Source organism: Diceros bicornis, chromosome 23 (genome assembly GCF_020826845.1).
Source record: "Diceros bicornis minor isolate mBicDic1 chromosome 23, mDicBic1.mat.cur, whole genome shotgun sequence".
In the NCBI taxonomy this organism is placed as follows: Eukaryota; Metazoa; Chordata; class Mammalia; order Perissodactyla; family Rhinocerotidae; genus Diceros; species Diceros bicornis.
The window spans coordinates 17,336,485-17,356,627 of NC_080762.1; the positions used below are offsets into that span (position 1 = coordinate 17,336,485).

Consider the following 20,143-nt stretch of genomic DNA (forward strand, 5'->3'; position numbering starts at 1 on the left):
AGGACTATCATTTAGGGCATGCATGCTCCATGGAGGGGCTCGTGTCGGTTCAAGGCCCCTGCAGCCTACTTGGCCACACAAAACTGATGCTGAGGCAGCAGTTTTATGGGGTAGTTTAACTAAACGCATGCTCTACTTTTAACAGTTTGTTATAAATTTTAGCTGAATTCTTCTTACCCACTTGTATGACATCCTCATCTTCCTACTGTACTCTGCCATAGGTGAGCCAGTGCTTGTGTCCTGTGTCCTTGGAGGCTTGTCTTAGATTAAAAGATTGCGTTGTGATCCCACCTCTCTGACAGGTTCAAGAAAACATTGCTCCTTCCATCTTTCTACGTCCTAGGTGGGAACTGGAAGCCCATCAGCTGATTTTTTTAATTGATCATACCCAAATGTCAGTATGACTAGGTCTTTTCTTTGAGTGGTTCATTTCCTCCAGAGGAATCTTTAATTTGCTGTCAGGGATCTAGAAACCTGACTCCTGGCATTTGGAATCTGGGCAGGGGAGGGGATCTGGGAACTCATTGTTCAGGATGCAGATTTTTTTTTTAATAGACTGTATATTTTAGAGCAGTTTTAGGTTCACAGAAAAATTGAGCAGAAAGTGCAAAATTCCCATACACCCCAGCTCCCCAAAAGACACAGCCTCCCCTCCCCCACCATCAACATCCTGCACTAGAGAGGTACATTTGTTCCATTGATGAACCTACAATGACCCATCATAATCAACCAAAGTCCATAATTTACATTAGGGTTCACTCTTGGTGTTGTACATTCTATAGATTTTGACAAATGTGTAATGACATGTATCCACCATTAGAGTATCATACACATTACTTTCACTGACTTAAAAATCATTTGTCCTCCACCTGTTCATCCCTTCCTCCTCCCTGGCAGCCACTGATCTTTTTACTGTCTACATAGTTTTGCCTTTTCCAGATGTCTTATACATACAGTAGGTATCCTTTTCAGATTGGCTTCTTTTACTTAGCAGTATACATTTAAAGTTCTTCCATGTCTTTTCATGGTTGGATAGCTCATTTCCTTTCAGTGCTGAATAATATCCCATTGTCTGGACCCACCACAATTTATTTATTTATTCACCTACTGAAGGCCAACTTGGTTGCTTCGAAGTTTTGGCAATTATGAATAAAGCTGCTATAAACGTATGTGTGCAAGTTTTTGTGTGGACATAACTTTCCACCTCATTTGGGTAAATACCAAAGAGCAAGGTTGCTGGATCATATGGTAAGAGTGTATTTAGTTTTGTAAGAAACTGCTAAACTGTCTTTTAAAGTGGCTGTACCATTGTGCATTCCCACTAACAGTGAGTGAGAGTTCCTGTTGCTCCACATCCTCATCAGCATTTGTGAGTGTTCTGGATTTTTGCTATTCTACCAGGTATTTAGTGGTATCTCATTGTTTAATTTGCAATTCCCTAATGACAAGATTTTGAGCATCTTTTCATATGCTTATTTACTGTCTGCGTATCTTCTTTGGTGAGGCATCTGTTCAGATCTTTTGCCCATTTTTTAATGAGGTTATTCATTTTCTTATTGTTGAGTTTTAAGAGTTCTTTGTATATTTTGGATAACAATCCTTTATCAGATATGTTCTTTGCGAATATTGTCTCCCGATCTGTGGTTTGTTAGATTTTTCACTGAATCTTCTGCTCTTAGTCTCATGCCTCCTCCCTGCCTCTGTGCCCAGTGTCCCCTTGCCTAGATCTGCCCCAGCTCACTTTTTCCATCACTATTTTTTACCAGCATAAGGGAGAGTTAACTGTTTGTCAGCTTGATCCAGTGATGACCTGGTTGCTTACCTGTTCTTGACAAACGTGGAAACAGCCTCCTTATCATCAGCCTCTGATTTTACCCTGTGCTTTCCAGCGCTCTGCTAGACAAATCATTGCTTCTCAGTGGGATTTCTCTCTCTCAACTCTTAGGTTTTACAACTTCTACTCTGACAAAACAATTTATTCTAGTCTGACAAACGTTTGCTTTCTATCCTCTGGTCTCTCTGGTTTGAACTCTTCTCTGTAAGGACTGAATTTAGACATGTCCTTGCCCCTTCCTGCTGTAGACCACCTGGTCTCTTCTGTTCCTTGTGAGCAAGAGGTTCAGACAATTTTCTGTAGAGTTGAGAAATGATTATGTTCTACTTTAAACATAAAACACTTTACTCATCTTTTCTTCCTAATGGCCTCATAGCACTCTTGGTTCATAGTATAGTGGGTGATTTTTAAGATGCGTCATTATTTTATGTATCATAAGGGAAAAAAAATGCTGTCAAACTATGAAAGACAATTGATTGTAAGATTCATCCTGATTTAAGAAATGTTTAAATGTGAAAAAATGTATGTCTTAGAGTCGTTGTCCACCACCATTGTGAGCATACAAACAAAAAAATATGTAGAGATTCTAAATCCCCTAAAATTTCTAGAGAGACCCATTTCCGATTAAATTTCAGGGACAAAATTAATCCCTGGGATCTTTTCAACTTTAACTGGCTTTCCCTGGCACTTACCTTTCTCTCTGTTCAGAATTATCTGACCACACAAGCAACCAAAAACATTCCTGTCTTGTGCCTAAGCTCAGGTGGCTTTCCTCATAGTTCTCTATGACTGCCTTTGCCCTTTCAAGTCTGTTTACTGCAGTCTTGAAATCTAGTTCATCCTCTGAGAACTTGTTACACTGTATACAGTATTCTATACTCTACAGCTTGACATTTAATATATATTATCTAAAATTGTCTGCCATTGTTTTGTGTGTATTTTATTTTATTATTTTTGTGTGTGTGTGAGGAAGATCAGCCCTGAGCTAACATCCATGCCAATCCTCCTCTTTTTGCTGAGGAAGACTGGCCCTGAGCTAACACGCGTGTCAATCTTCCTCCACTTTATGTGGGATGCCACCACAGCATGGCCTGACAAGTGGTGTGTCGGTGCGTGCCCGGGATCCGAACCTGGGCTGCCAGCAGCAGAATGCTTGCACTTAACCGCCCCTGTGTATATTTTATTTTAAGCAGTTCTTTTGAAGTAAGATTAAGAAGAACATTTATACTTTTCTTTGCCAGAATGCCTATAAAAAAATACTGAGTGATCAGTGATGTCAGCATCATGGCAGAGTGAGTTGTTTCCTTTCTCTCTCTCCTCTAAATTAACCACCACACAGACATTCATTGACCAACAGAGGATTCCCTACACAGCATAGGAGGATACCTAAGAGATCCATACAGCTATACATCAGAAGGTGGGTAGACTGGGCCCCTAGGAAGCAGTGGAACTAGGGGAGCAGCCCCCTCCCCCTCCCCTGGTGGCAGTGATCCAGGGTGTGGATCCTCATGCAGCAGCCTGCATTACTGTGAGTGGAGACGAGGGCAGTGCAGCCCTGTACACACGTGAACGCCCACGGAGCAGTGGCAGAAGTGCGGTGGCCCTGCCTACATGATGGTTGGTGGAGCAGCGGCAGTGGTGGTGGTCGACCTGCACAACTGCAAGCAGATGGGGCAGGAGCAGAAAAAACAGAGCCTGCCCTCTCCACAGCGGTGGCAGGTGGAACCTGCAAGCAGAATCATTGGGAACCACAGTAGAACCAGTGACCCAACCCCCAGTGGTGGCACCCACAGTACCAGCCCACCAGCAGCAGGGGCTGCGTATAAGTTCCTGGGCCTCTGCCAGCAACAGCCGTTAACCCAGCAACCCTGGCAGCGGTGCACCAGCACTCCCAAATAACTTGGGAACAACAGCACAGGTGGCACACAGGACAGCAGCATCTGAGCCTGCAGAGACTCAGTGGAGGAACATGAGACCCAGGTGACCCCGGAAGCAGCAGAAGTGCTCGCAACCTAAGTGACCCTGGTGGCGTCACCTGAGATTGCAATGACATTTAAGCAGCAAGTCACCAACAACGCCAGAAGCACAAGTGGCACAAGGACAGCACTGACAACACTTCTGGCAGAGGCTGTGGAGTGTGGAAAGTGTAGGCTCTCAAATATAGTAAGAGTAGCTCAGAACCAGAGTAACCAAAGCCATACCCAAATAAGAAAAGGTGATTACTACCACAAATGCTGCAGCAGAGGATCAATTTTTCAAACACCATGAAGAACTACAGTAACAAAGCAGAAGGAAAATGATAAATCTCCAGAAACCAAACCTGAAGTCACAGAAGATTACAGTCTAACTGACAGAGAATTCAAAATAGCTGTCATAAAGAAACTCAGAAAGTTACAAGAAAACTCGGAAAGACAGTTCAGTGAGCTCAGGAATAAAATTAATGAATGGAAGGAATACTTCACCAAGGAGATTGAAGCTTTAAAGAAAAACCAAACAGAAATTCTGGATATGAAGAACACAGTTAATGAGATAAAAAATAAGGTAGAAAGCATTAAAAATAGAATTGGCGTATGGAGGAGAGAATTAGTGAGCTCAAAGATAGAAACATAGAAATGATTCAGGTGGAGGAGGAGAGAGAACTAAGATTTTTAAAAAGTGAAGAAATTCTTCAAGAAATATCTGATTCAATTGGGAAAAGTAACATAAGGATTATAGGTATCCCAGAGAGTGAAGAGAGGGAGAAAGGAGCAGAGAGCTTATTAAAACAAATAATAGTTGAGAACTTTCCAAACCTGAGGAAGGAACTGGACATGCCAGTACATGAAGCTAATAGAACTCCCAATTGCATCAATGCAAAAAGACCTTCTCCAAGGCATATAAAATTAAAACTGTCAAAAGTCAATGACAAAGAAAAAATGTTAAGAGAAGCAAGAGAGAAGAAAATAACCTACAAAGAAACCCCTATCAGGCTTTCAGTGGATTTCTCAGCAGAAACCTTACAGACTAAGAGAGAGTGGAATGATGTACTCAAAATACTGAAAGACAAAAACTATCAGCCAAGAATACTCTATCCAGTGAAATTATCCTTCAGATATGGTGGAGAAATTAAGCCTTTCTCAGACAAACAAAAGCTGAGGGAGTTCATCACCACTAGACCTACTCTACAAGAAATGTTGAAGGGAGCCCTCCTACCTGAAACAAAAAGGCAAAGGTTTACAGTGCTTTGAGCAAGGAGATAAATAGACAAAATCAGAAAATTGGAGCTCTCTATCAGAATAGGTTAGCAAAGAATTATACAGGATAAAGGGAAAGAAAGCTTCAAAAATAACTATAAATACTTCAATTTGGTCACAAACTCACAACAAAAAATAATTTGTGAGGACGAAAACATGGAAGGTGAGAGGAAAGAGATGGAACATGCATAGGCTAATGGAGATAAGAGGCTATCAGAAAATGGACTATCTTATATATGAGATCTTTTATACAAACCTCATGGTACCCATTACACAAAAAATCAGAGCAGAGTCACAAAGCATAAATAAAGAGAAAACTGAGAAAACCATCACAGAAAACCACCAAACTGAAGTGGCAGACAGAAATACAAGGAAAAAGAAACAATGGAAATATAGAACAACTGAAAAACAAAAGATAAAATGGCTTTATTAAACCCTCATATATCAATAATCACTCTAAATGTAAATGGATTGAATTCACCAATCGAAAGACAGAGTGGCTGGGTGGATTAAAAAACAAGACCCAACGTTATGCTGCCTCCAGGAAACACATGTCAGCTCTAAAGACAAACATAGGCTCAGAGCAAAGGGATGGAAGATGATACTCCAAGCAAATTGCAAGCAAAAGAAAGTGGGTATAGCCATTCTTATATCAGACAAAGCAGACTTTAAGATAAAAAAGATAGCAAGAGACAAAGATGGGCATTATATAATGATAAAAGGGACATTCCATCAAGAAGACATAAGATTTATTAATATATATGCACCTAACACAGGGGCACCAAAGTATATAAAGCAACTATTAACAGGCCTAAAGGGAGAAATTGACAGCAACACAAAAATAGTAGGGGACCTTAACACCTCACTTACATCAATGGATAGATTATTCAGACAAAAAGTCAACAAGGAAAGAGTGGCCTTAAATGAAACACTAGATCAGATGGTCTTATACATATATATAGAACTTCTGCCCAAAAACAGCAGAATACACATTCTTAAGTGCACGTAGAACATTCTCAAAGTTAGACCATATGTTGGGAAACAAAGCAAGCCTCAATAAATTTAAGATTGAAATTGTATCAAGTATCTTTTCCAATGACAATGCTAGGAAACTAGAAATCAATTATAAGAAAAAAGCTGGGAAAGTCACAAATATGTGAAGACTAAAGAACATGCTACTGAACAACTATTGGATCAATGGAGAAATCAAAGGAGAAATAAAAAAGTACTGGGAGACAAATGAAAATGAAAATACAACATACCAACTCTCATGGGATGCAGCAAAAGCGGTACTAAGAGGGAAATTTGTAGCAATATAGGCCTACCTCAACAAACAAGAAAAATTTCAAATAAACAAGCTTACACTATACCTGAAAGAATTGGAAAATGAAGAGCAAACAAAGCCCAAAGTCAGTAGAAGGAAGGAAATAATAAAAATCAGAGCAGAAATAAATAAAATGGAGACTAAGAAAACAATAGAAAGGATCAATGAAACTAAGAGCTAGTTCCTTGAGAAGATAAACAAAATTGACAAGCGCTTAGCCAGACTCACTAAGAAAAAAAGAGAGAAGTCTCAAATAAATGAAATCAGAAATGAAAGGGGAGACATGATACCATAGAAATACAAAGGATTATAAAGGAATACTTTGAAAAGCTATATGCCAACAAACTTGACAATCTAGAAGAAATGGATAAATTCTTAGAATCATACAACCTCCCAAAACTGAGTCAAGAAAGAGAGAATCTGAATAGACTAATCACAAGCAAAGAGATTGAAACAGTGACCAAAAACCTCCCCCCCCAAAAAAGTCCAGGACCAGACACCTTCCCTGGTGAATTCTATCAAACATTCAAACAACATTTAATACCTATCCTTCTCAAACTCTTCAGAAAAAGTGAAGAGGACGGGATGCTCCCTAACTCATTTTACAAGGCCAACGTTACCCTGATACCAAAACTAGACAAGGATGACACAAAAAAAGGAGAATTACAGACCAATATCACTGATGAACATAGATGCAAAAATCCTCAACAAAATATTAGCAAATCGAAGACAACAATATATTAAAAGGATCATACACCACGATCAAGTGGGATTTATTCTAGGGATGCAGGGATGGTTCAACATCTTCAAATCAATCAGTGTGATACACCACATTAACAAAATGAAGAATAAGAACCACATGATCATCTCAATAGATGCAGAGAAAGCATTTGACAAGATCCAATATCCATTTATGATAAAAACTCTCAATAAAATGGGTGTAGGAGGAAAATACCTCAACATAATAAAGGCCATATATGACAGACCCACAGCCAACATCATACTCAGTGGTGAAAAACCGAAAGCTATTCCTCTGAGAACAGGAAGAAGACAAGTGTCAGGGATCAGAATTGGCCATCCCAAAATGTGTCTCTTTGCCTTGATTATTTTTAAGAACAAAAGACTCTAAAAGAAACTTTGACCTTCCCCCTCACTGCCTAAAAGAATTTAAGATAAAAGGCCTGTCCTGAGGATAGGCCCATCACCATAGATAACTCTTAAGTATGGATAGACTGGGAGGGTCCTTGCTAAGTCCATTCTTACCAATCTCTGAAAACCAAGTAAAAGTAGAAGTTATCCTTTGTAAGAGACATTTTACGTTTGTAAGGAAAATCTCCATTTGTAAAGGTATCTCCCTCTCTGTACCAGGAAGAAGTGGGGATGTGGAAGGCAAGGACTTAAATCTGCCTGGTAACCTTACTCTTGTTCACTGTGCTTTTCTGGTAATCTCCCATAACTGACTCCCCTCACCGCCAGCATCCTCCTTGGTCTTTAGCTGAATATGGTATTTAACCTGGCAGCTCCACAATTTTGTCAAGTTGCTCAGTTTTTCCTGATTTTCTCCCATGTATAAATGTTATTAAACTTTGTTTTATTTTCTCCTGCTAATCTGCCTTTTAAATTATTTGACCAGCCATAAGAACCTTAAGGGAAGGGGTGAGGCGGCAGGGTGGGGATTCTCCCTCTTCCCCAACACAAGGATGCCCACTCTCACCACTCTTATTCTACATAGTACTGGAAGTTTTAGCTAGAGCAGTTAGGTGAGAAAAAGACATAAAAGGGATCCAAATTGGAAAGGAAGAAGTCAAACTGTCACTGTTTGCAGATGACATGATTCTATATATAGAAAACCCTAAAGAATCCACCAGAAAACTATTATAAATAATCAGCAACTACAGCCAAATTGCAGCGTAGAAAATCAGCTTAGAAAAATGAGTTGCATTTCTGTACAATAATAACAAACCAGCAGAAAGAGAAGTGAAGAATACAGTCCATTTACAATCTCAAGAAAAAGAGTAAAATATCTAGGAATAAATTTAACTAAGGAGGTGAAAGATTTATACACTGAAAACTATAAGACATTATTGAAAGTAATTGAAGAAGACATAAGGAAATGGAAAGATATTCCATGCTCATAGATTGGAAGAATAAACATAGTTAAAATGTCCGTATTACCTAAAGCAATCTACAGATCCAATGGAATCCCAATCAGAATCCCAAGGACATTTTTCACGGAAATAGAACAAAGAATCCTAAAATTTATATGGAACAACAAAAGACCCCAAATAGTCAAAGCAATCCTGAGAAAAAAGAACAAAGCTGGAAGTATCACACTCTTTGAATTCAAACTACACTGCAAAGCTATAGTAATCAAAACAGCATGGTCCTGGCAGAAAAATAGACATAGACATTGGTGGAACAGAATTGAGAATCCAGAAATAAAACCACACATCTGTGGACAGCTAATCTTCAACAAAGGAGCCAGGAATATACAATGGAGAAAGGAAAGTCTGCTTAATAAATGATCTTGGGAAAACTGGACAGCCATGGCCAAAGAATGAAAGTAGACCATTATCTTACTCCATACACAAAAATTAACTCAAAATGGATTAAAGACTTGAATGTAAGACCTGAAACCATAAAAGTCCTAGAAGAAAATATAGGCAATACACTCTTTGACATCGGTCTTAGCAGTATATTTTCAAATACTGTGTCTACTCAGGCAAGGGAAATAAAAGAAAAATATAAACAAATGGGAGTACGTCAGACTAAAAAGCTTCTGCACGCCAAGGGAAACCATCAACAAAATGAAAAGAGAAACCATCAACTGGGTTAAAATATTTGCAGATCGTATATCCAACAAGGGGTTAATTTCCAAAATATATAAAGAAGTCGTACAACTCAGCAACAAAAAATGAACAACCCGATCAAAAAATGGGCAGAGGATATGAACAGATATTTTTCCAAAGAAGATATACAGATGGCCAACAGGCACTTGAAAAGATGTTCAACATCACTAATTATTAGGGAAATGCAAATCAAAACGACAATGAGATATCACCTCACACCCATCAGAATGGCTATAATTAACAAGACAAGAAATAACAAGTGTGGGAGATGATGTGGAGAAAAGGGAACCAGCATACACTGCTGGTGAGAATGCAAACTGGTGCAGCCACTATGGAAAACAGTATGGAGACTTCTCAAAAAACTAAAAATAGAAATACCATATGATTCAGCTATCCTATTGGTGGGTATTTATCTAAGGAACATGAAATCAACAATTCAAAGAGATTTATTCATCCCTGTGTTCATCGCAGCATTGTTCACCATAGCCAAGATGTGGAAGCAACCCAAGTGTCCATCAACGGTTGAATGGATAAAGAAGATGTGGTGTATATATACAGTGGAATACTACTCAGCCATAAAAATAGACAAAATTGTGCCATTCGCGACAACATGGATGGACTTTGAAGGTATTATGCTAAGCAAAATAAGTCAGACAGAGAAAGACAAATATCGTATGATTTCACTCATATGTAGAAGATAAAAAAGCAAACCCATAGATAAGGAGAACAGATTGGTGGTTACCAGAGGGGAAGGAGGTAGAGAGAGGACAAGGAATAAATGGGCATATGTGTATGGTGATGGATAAAAACTAGACTGTTGGTGGTGAACACGACGCACTCTATACAGAAACCGAAATATAATAATGTACACCTGAAATTTACAGAATGCTATAAGCCAAAATGACCTCAATAAAAAAACAAAAGTACTGAGCACAAAGTAAGGCATTCACTAAAAGTTTGTAGATTGATTTTTTTGGTTAAAGTTTGGTAGCACAGATCCCGTTGCATAGATTCTAAATAATAAGCCTTATAATAAGACTTCTGTTTGCTATTTCAGAAGTCAAGTTAAATCTTCTGGGGAAACAGTTGTAGTCTCCATTACCGTAGAGGAAAATACCTCCAGTGTTATTAGACTTTATAAATATTTTTGAAATGACTTTTCCAACAATAATTATAGAAGCTCATAGAAAGCAAACATATCTTTAAAGGTGATTCTTTCCCAAAGCAATTGGAGTTTAAAGCTCTCTTTAAATTAGGGTTTTATAGTGCCCTTGGCTTAAATAAATCCAAATGAGCTTTTTTGTTAACTGCCTTGCAGATGGCTCATTTGGACATAAGTCTATTGCTGGAATTAATTTGATTATATAATGTATGAAGAACAGCCTTTGTTTTTTAATTTTTCTTTCTAACTTATAACAAAGGAACTGGACCAAGGAAAGAAAAAAATGGAAGTAATTTGTTGCCAGGATTAAACTACTCTATATGTGTGGCATCTGCTCCCCTTCCATTCACCTTGAACTACAGATCTTCAGAGCATCTCCCTAGTAGATCCACTTCTACAATTATTAATGGCAAGTGAATATGTGGCTGAATATTTTGTGAGAATATGGGTTAAAAGGGCTTCAAACATATTGCAAAAGACTGTAAAAATCCTGCTTAAATATCTAGCCTGTGAGTTGCCTTGTTTCTTCACCATTCTCACAGCTGCTCAAAAGAAATTCCCTCCGTAGTTATGAGCAGTTTAAGCCTGGCCTTTGGACAAGTAGCCCACAGGGACAGCTGTTACTGTTCAGGCCAGCCCCCTTGAAGATTTTACTTATAAGGCTGGTCTGGGAGGTACAGAGCTATGGTCTGTGCTGTTGCTCTAGAACAGATTGAATAGACCGTACATGGCAGGGTCAGTGACCCACCGTTTTTGAGCAATTTGAGAGACTCTTGAGTATTCTTTAACTTTGGTGCCTTAAGGCCGAAGTAACATTTTGGTAACTAGCTCAACTAGAAGAACTGAGGGTTGAACAATAAAAACAGAATAATAAAAACATATTCTTCATTTGTTTAAAATGTCCCACATCTTTTTTAAAAAAAATTATTGAACCAGAGATTGCTCCTTTATTACTTTGTAAGTTCCCTTGAGCCTCATGTAGAGCTTATGGGCTCTGAGGGTGAGTCCTCTCTCTCTCCCTTTCTCTCCACTGTTGGTCTGTCTGTCTGTCTGTCTCTGGCATTGATTAGAAAAGGAAAGTGAACAAACATCCAGAATTTTCAAATAAGCAAAAAATAAAGATTGAGAGTGGCAGGAAACACGTCACTGGAGGAGCAGGGGTGAGAAGGGTCTGCTCGTGGGTGCTGTGTGGTTGAGTCTGTTGTGAGTCAGTCATACTGGGAAGGCTGGGGCTGGCCTCACCAGGGTTAGTAGCATCGTTTATGGGCAGAGAGAAGCTGCTGATGGCTCCTGCAATCTAAGAAGACGAGCTCTTCTCCCTGTTGTGGAGGAGTATGAAGCAATCGGATAGGAGTTGCCCGTCTTCCTTCCCCACCTCAAAGCTCGTCTTCATCCTCGCTTTCTTGGGAGGAACTTTTCCCTACTCTGAGCCAACACCAGTCTTTCCACCTGTGTTAGGCAATCCTCGCCTCCAAATTTCTCCATGACTTTGGTGCAACAGTGAACCCTTCCTTGGATTACATTTTCAGTCCCCCTTAAAAAAAAAAAAGCTCTCCCTGGACTCTGCTGCCTCCTAAGCCATCATCCTAGTTGTTTCCTTCCTTTTACCAACCATTTCTTGGAGTTTTTCTCTACCAGCTGACTGCCTCTATTCACCCACCATCCACTGATCCACTTTTGTCACTTGTCCTCTAGCTTCTACGCTCACCACTCTGCTGAATGTGCTCTCAAAGGTGACTTCTGAGATTTAGATTCTGCATGCAGGGGCTTCGAGTCTTCATTTTTCTTGATATTCGTGCAGCCTTTGAGATGATCCACTGCCCATCCCTCGCATTTTGGACCTTGATGCCCCGCCTCCATTCCACTCTTGCTCATCTCTCTCAGCACGTTGCCTCTGTCTGTGGGTCCTCATACACCTCCCTGCCCCCAGCCCCCAGCCCGCTCCTCCTTTTTCACTCTTCCTCTGTAGTTTCTCCCTTCTAGATCTCGTCTAGCCCAGCAGCTACGAGTATCTCTGCGGTGTGGACCACGCCCACCTTTCTAGCTCCGGAGCCACCTTTCCCCTTACAGAGTCCTGAACTTTCCCATCTTTGTGCCTTTTGCTCTTACTGTTCTTTTAGACTGGCATTTTCGCTCTCTAGCTTTCCCCTTAACATTTCGACTAAGTTAAGAGATTCAATTAAGATAGAGTAAGCATTTTACTCAGAATAAGGGAAAACTAGTACAGTACCACCCTCTCTCTGACTCCCTGCAAAGACTCATTTTGTATTTGGATTGTGTTGTATACAGCATTGTGTGATTGCCTGCAAAGACTCCTTTGTAAGACTTATCAAAATTTTACTTTGACTAATTGAGTAAATATTTCTGTAAGTCTTCAGTCTCCACTAAGCTGTCTGAGAATAGACGCTACATCTATGCATCTAGTTCATTATTGGTTTTCGGTGCCAATTATAGGTGTTGGCATGTAGCAGGTGTGCAGTAAATTTTTGTTGAAGGGAAGAATGTATGAAGTAGGAATTGACCATTAAAGGTTTGCTAGTAAGCTATCAAATTTTATCTAGGTAATTGGATTTTTTACATTTTCCTCAAACTATATGTTCTTTCTTAAAAGTGTAATGATCAATATTCAATATTCTTGAAAAAGTTTAAGTATAATTTTTATAAATCAGTTATATTTCTTTTTAAGGAAACTTGCAGGGTATCTCTTGGTAATTCATGGATGTTCCTTTAATGTTCTCTCTCTAGTTTCATTGTTATATTTTTCTAAAGCTAAGGCATTTTGAGTATCGATTGATTCTCTTAGCACTGTTAATGTTAATCTTTTAAAGGGGTTTAATGTTTTCTGATTTTAACAGTAGCATATATTCCTTATAGAACGTTTAGAAATACTGAATATCCTCAGTTAAAATTTGGTTTATTTCTTTACACACTTTTAAATATGTATCTGCACACACATGCACATTCACTTTTCCCCTCTATGAGATTGGATCCTGTTGTATATAGCATAGTGTATTTGCTTTATATTACAAGCTTTTTCTTATATTACAAAATATTGTCCTAAATGAGATGTGCTTTTTAATAGTTTCATGGTATTGCATTGTGTGAGTGTACCATCATTTTATTCAGCTGTTCCCTTATCTTAGCAGTGTTAAACCTGTTGGTATAATATGCAACAGTTGAGGTCCACGTAAAATATTTTAAGCTAATATAACACATACTTTTCAGTCAATGTACTTTATTACTAATGAGTTAGATTTTAGTGGGAACATATTTATATTGCCAATGTATTAACTCAGTCTACCATAACAAAATACCATAGACCTTTTCACTGTGTCTCTTCTTATAAAGGCACTAATCCCATCATGAGGGCCCCACCCTCATGACCTTGTCCAAACTTAATTACCTCCCAAAGGCCCATCTCCACATACTATCATGTTGAGGGTTAGGGCTTCAATATATGAATTAGGTGATACAGGGGAGACACAATTCAGTCCATAGCAGCCAACAAAGAGAACTATTTCAGAAACTATTTGTTTTTACCTAAGTAGCATTTTTAAAACTAGAATCTAGAATTGTTCTCACTTTATCTATGGGAAAGATTATCTGAAAATCTTCATAGAAAAAATAAAAATTACTATTGCTTATTCATCATGGAATACATAGTTAAATTATGCATTATTGGCATGAAATGGAACTGTGAAATTGCATGAAATTGCTGAAATGATTGTACTATCCCATTCCATGAATGTTCATAGTTCTAGAAAAACTGCAAATGGCTCAGTCTTTTACAATAGTTGATGAAAAGAGACATTAGAGAGTTTCCTTTTTCTATGTGGAAAATAATAGCCAGTTTTGTGGATGATTATGATCACTTACTGAAGTTTCTTTTAAAATTAGCCTCATTCTCTCCGTAAATAAATGATACAACTGATAAGGAAGGCTTACCATCTTATAGGCTTTATATTTTTAAAAAATCTTTATATAACATCATTTTTAAAAATGTCAATGGTAGGTTGATCTTATAACAATGATGTCTCTAGGGGAGAATTAATATGATCTCTATTCAATATTGAGAAACCTGAAGCTTGGAGAAATTATTTTACCTAAGGTCAAAAATCCAGTTTGGTTCCATTCAGCTACTTCAAATCCTATCTTCTATGTGTTCAAAGAACAGAACATTTATATTACCCCAAGAAATAGTAATCAGAGAAAGATACTAATAAATGGTTATCTTTTGTAATTATGTGGAAAAGTGAATAGTTAGAGAATACTACATGTACTTAAAGTCAACTTAGAAATTCATATATAGCATTCTCATTTAAAAATAATATAATTAAATAGTGATGTATTTCAAATGGTCATTTATAAGAGCACTATTAATTTGTTACTATGCTTGGCATTCTTTTGTTGTTCCTTTTTAAGTTTTTAGAACTTTATTGTAACATTGCTTTCCTGGAAAATGATAATATATGGTCAGTATGCTATTGTATATTTTTGATATAATATACTTTCAGAATCATGTAATTGGTTTTCTCGGTGTGCAAGTTGTTGTGGTAAGAAGCCTGGACTATTTAGTAGAGAGTAAACGAAACTAGTGCAGATTCAGATACTTTTTGTCTTTGGCTGCCGATTTTGGCTGATTGAGATGGCTTGTCTACAGATTAGAACAGGAGTCAGTAATAAGGTCTGTAAAACAACTACTCAGCTCTCTTGCTGTCGTGGGAAAGCAGCTGTAGACAGTACATAAATGAACCGGCATAGCTGCGCTCCAATAAAACTTTCTTTACAAAGGCAAGCAGCAGCCATATTTGGCCTGCAGGCTGTGGTTAGCTGCCCCCTGGATTAGAACTGTAAGGTGAAGTGCAGCTCCTCACCACAACATTTGCCTATTATTTGTCAGATGTTTTGTTTACTTTTCTTAAATTCTATTCTTTCTAACTTTGCTTTAATTTCTACCTCTGTCCCCTTTAATTTCACCTCTTTATTCACATTTTTGTGTGCTACTGTGCTTTTATATCTTATGCTGGTTTTCTAGGCTCTCTAACATTCTCACACAGCCTTCCAACCTTGTTGACAAGACCTCCAAAATTTAATCGGTCTAACATTTACTGAGTTTCAGGAATGAGTGGTGTTAAGGAAATGGAGGTACTGGGTATAAAGACAAGATAGACTCCCATGAATTTGGGTGGTCTTGGAAAACTTATCAAAGGAGGCAGAACTTGAGCTGACTCTTCAAAGAATGGAGGGAAATTAAATATTAGAAAAAAGAGGAGAATATTTGAACAAATTATTGATGAGGGGAAGCTCACGCATTGCTTCCTTCCCGCCAAATCATCCCCAATTGTATGGAATCCCACTGTGGACAGGTCCTTTGCAAGAGCGTTTCCTGAGCAAAGTGCTAAAGATGTGACTTATTTTTCTCTGGGGATTCCATCTCTTTGGATTATCTCTTTTCCTCCGGTGCTTAGTAAGATAAAGATGAGATGCACGCAGACCTGCCCTGGGAAGGCCTGAGACCTGTGGCCTAGACCGGCTCTGCTCTAGGCACTCTAGCAAATGGGCCTCTCTCCTGCTGCTTGGCACGTTTTTCCTTAGTGCCCTTCCAGTCTTTTCTGGCCACCCACATGGTAGGCAGGTATGATCCGAGGAGAAGAGAACAGGAAGCCACCCAGTTTTCTTGGGTTATAAGCTACCTTTAAACTTAAATGTGCAAATGAAAGGAATCCTCCATGGGAAATCTGTGTAGCTCAGTAGGGCCATAACTTGAGATTTGGGATTAGGGTTATTTTAAAAAAAGAGAGAGAGACTGTGAATAAGCATTTATTTCCCTTCTGTGCACATATTTTCCTTTGGACCTTGTGAGAGAAGGGATGGCTGTCTCAAGACAGTTGGGGTCCTGCCATCTCTGTCTTTTTTCCTTTGATATGATTACATCTCACAAATAGTTACAGCAGACCAAGCACGTATATGGACAGGGGACTGGGTCTGGAACGCAAAGCCCTGTGTGGGGAGAGAAGCCCCTGCAGGCTCCTAGGCCTCCAATGTGTATTCTTCCTTCTGCAAGTGGGGCTGCAGGCTTAGCCGAGACAACGTAGATTTGGCAGTAGGCTCTGGAATTACCCGGATATCTCTGGATATGCGGAGAGCCAGGTAGTCTGTCTCAATTGCCTCAGGCTGCATAAACAAGTTCTCTACAAAAACGGCAACTTTTGCATCTTAATTGCAGTTTTCTAATGTTTGGGGCGGGAATTTATTTCTAAAGCCAAAATAAGATCACATTAAATGAGCAAAGTTCCAGGACACTGATTTTTAGCTTCTGGATTGTTGGATTGTATAGTGTTCACTTCTTTTTACTTCTGAAGAAAATGGGCGCATCTCTAAGCCTTAAGTAACAGTCATGAATATTGCACTGTTTGACCACAGTGGTGTGATGGAGGGTGTCAAGGAACATAAAAGAAGGGGAGTGTTACTATAAAAGGAATGGTTGTCAGGTGGAATTAAGGTTGGGGAATCTCAGTGGGATCATTAAAACTCAAGGACTAAAATGAAAATAAAGACTTGTCCCCAGGACACTCTGGGTCTAAGAATCCAGCCTGCTTGGAGGTAGAGGACAAATTAGGCAATGAGTAAAACTACAGCATTTGATGTGTGAGGAGAAAGTACTAACTGGATTTTGTAAGAAGACCATTAGGAACTTAGGAGAGAAGAGGATCAGCTTTACAGACAGACCACAGGGGAATTAGAAAAGGAAATTTCTAAATTTAAAATAGACTGGACATTAAACAGATGAAAGAGGCCTTTGAGAAGACTTAGGGCCTAGAGCTTCCACGCATGCAAAGCCTCTCTTATCCCTTTGATACCAGTGTAGGGCAGACTGACTGTGAGGCTTTCCTCCTGATCCCCACCGCAGCCCCCAGTGAGCTAGACTGGACCATATGGAAGACTCCTTTCTTGTAGGCCAAGTGGCCTCCTCTGTCTCTTTCTTCCTATTTCATTTGTAGTAAAACATTCTTAATTCTGAATGCTTTAAAACCTTAATTAAAAAGTCTTCAAATGCAAATTTTGAGATTATGCTAAGGTACAAACTTGCTAAGTAAATCAATCTCTGAATACGAAAACAACACATGAAGTTTCAATATTTAATATTTACCATAGCCAGTATTATGTACATAGAAAACTGTCAATCCAAATGAAAGAATGACCTTCAAGTTGGAAAAGAGTATGGTGTACTGAATTCTTCTCCCTTCTTTAAAATCATGCAGGTAATCTATGCTTTGAACACTAAAAATGATGAGCATGAATCTGCAATTCAGGCCCTCAAAGATGCTCATGAAGAAGAAATCCAACAAATTCTTGCAGAAACAAGAGAAAAAATATTGCAGTATAAAAGCAAAGTAACAGAGGAGTTAGACCTCAAGAGAAAGATTCAAGTTTTGGAAGCGTCGTTAGAAGATCACATAAAAATGAAGCAGCAGGCTTTGACAGAATTTGAAGCTTATAAGCACCGAGTTGAGGACATGCAACTTTGTGCAGAAGCCCAGCATGTCCAACGCATAGTAACCATGTCGAGAGAGGTTGAAGAGATTAGAAGGAAATTTGAGGAAAGATTACGGAGTTTTGGACAACTCCAAGTACAGTTTGAAAAGGACAAAAGGTTGGCATTGGAAGATTTGCGAACTGCTCACAGACGGGAGATCCAAGAGCTGTTGAAGTCACAGCAGGATCACAGTGCCTCGGTCAACAAAGGGCAGGAGAAGGCGGAGGAGCTGCACCGAAGGGAGGTGGAGACCTTAAACAAAACGCTTGAGGAGCTGAGACTGGAGCGCAAGCAGCTCATTGAGGATTATGAAGGCAGGTTGAACAAAGCTCAGTGCTTTTATGAACACGAGCTGGATACTTTGAAAAGGTCGCAGCTTTTTACAGCGGAAAGCCTACAGGCTAGCAAAGACAAGGAAGCTGATCTCAGAAGAGAATTTCAGGGACAAGAAGCAATTTTACGAAAAACCATAGGAAAACTAAAGACCGAGTTACAGATGGTACAGGATGAAGCTGGAAGTCTTCGTGACAAATGCCAGAAGCTTCAGATAGCGCTTGTTACAGCAGAGAACACTGTTCAGGTAAGTCAAGAAGGTTACATTCAACACATGGGTGTTTTTTTCAGTTTTCTCTTTTTCTTTTCAGTTAGGTCACTTTAACTTTTTTTGTCCCCCATTTTGCTTTTTCCTACTTCGTAAGAAAATCAGTGAAGGGGTAGTTTTTACTACTCTAGTTGTTATTTCCTACCAGAATTTCGGATATTAAAGCCCCCAAAAGATAACTTAAAATCTTGCTCACTGTTTATGAAAGGGTTTTATTTAAATAACATGTTAATATTTTCCATAGGTGGTTTGGGAGGGTTAAAATATCGGGCTTTGGGTTTAATTTTGTTTTTTCCTTTCCTTTCATTAATAATGTCTGCCTGTCAGTTGATATCCAGACAATGAACAAAAGATCGATTGCTTTATAAACCTGTGAATTAAATAGGGAAATGGCACAAGTTTGAAAACAAGTCCCTACAAGTTTTGTTTTATTGGCATAGAAAATTTCATAGCTGGGTTTTTAATATCTGTGCAGCATTTGAGTGGATTAGAAAGGATAAAATAGCCTTTCATGGTTGGGTCATATGTTTTAGGAAGGTAACATAAGTTACAAGTGTCACCAAAACAGATTTGACTAGGTATTGTTAAGTGACTTTTGAATAAGAGAACGTTGATGCTTGTAATTTAAATGGATTATTTAGCTTAGCATCATTCTTGCATATTAAGAATGGCTGTTTGATCTTTCTTAGGTTCTTCAAAAACAGCTTGATGATGCCAAGGAGGGCGAGATGGTCTTGTTAAGCAAGCACAAGGAAGTGGAGAGCGAGCTGGCAGCGGCCAGGGAGCGGTTACAACAGCAGGCTTCAGATCTCGTCCTCAAAGCAAGTATGTCTGACCACAGTTCTTGCTATATTCCTTAGCTAACACCAATGCTAAATGTTAACTCGACAAAATTTCTCTTTTCTTCTCATATTTTAAAATTATTTAGACTCTAATGTCAAAGGACGCTAATATCTTATCAGTTAATCATAAGATAAGCCAATGATAACTTATTTTTAGGAGCATAGTCTCATAGAAAATTTAAGAGTTATAGATAATATAGCACCAATAAATCATTCACTGCAAGAAGACCCAGTCACTCTTTCTAGGAGGCTTTGTCCTGTAAAGACGTGCATTTTAAAGTATGTAAATTAGTGGAAGTGTGTGTAAATTATAGCACCTCATTGCATTTGGCTTGTTTTTAAGGAACGTTTTACATTAAAAGCTCACCCTGACCTGGCTGACGAGCTCATTTCATAGCCCATACCAGAGTAGGTAGGAGACCCATGTCAGTTCTCAAGTTCCATTTTGCCTGAGTGCTTAGTGTGCCAGGTGAAGCCATTTGAACTAGTTCTTTGAGGGTGTCATCTGATTTGGTTGGCTCACCAGTGAATGCCAAATTACCTTTCCCCTAAAATAGTAGTTTTTTGCCTTTAGTGTGTATGAGAATCACCTGGAGGGCTTGTGCAACCACAGATGCTGGGCCCCAGCCCCAGAGCTTCTGATTCAGGAGGTCTGGGGGAGCTTCATTGCCAACTAGAGTTCCCAGGCGCTGCTGTTCCAGGGCGCTCTGAGAACCACTGCCCTGACGCACACTTTCTGAGACCTTGTTCTCACATTCACT

At 39.0% G+C, this 20,143-nt stretch overlaps 1 protein-coding gene across 1 annotated transcript in view; it reads left to right on the forward strand.

The window, feature by feature from the left end:
- The window catches only part of FAM184A (family with sequence similarity 184 member A), a 118,149-nt gene that overhangs the window by 36,297 nt on the left and 61,709 nt on the right, over positions 1–20,143 (forward strand). The window contains exons 2-3 of the mRNA XM_058566377.1: positions 17,665–18,519; positions 19,230–19,365. Coding sequence (XP_058422360.1) covers positions 17,665–18,519; positions 19,230–19,365 — 991 coding nt within the window. The remainder of the gene's footprint in view (positions 1–17,664; positions 18,520–19,229; positions 19,366–20,143) is intronic.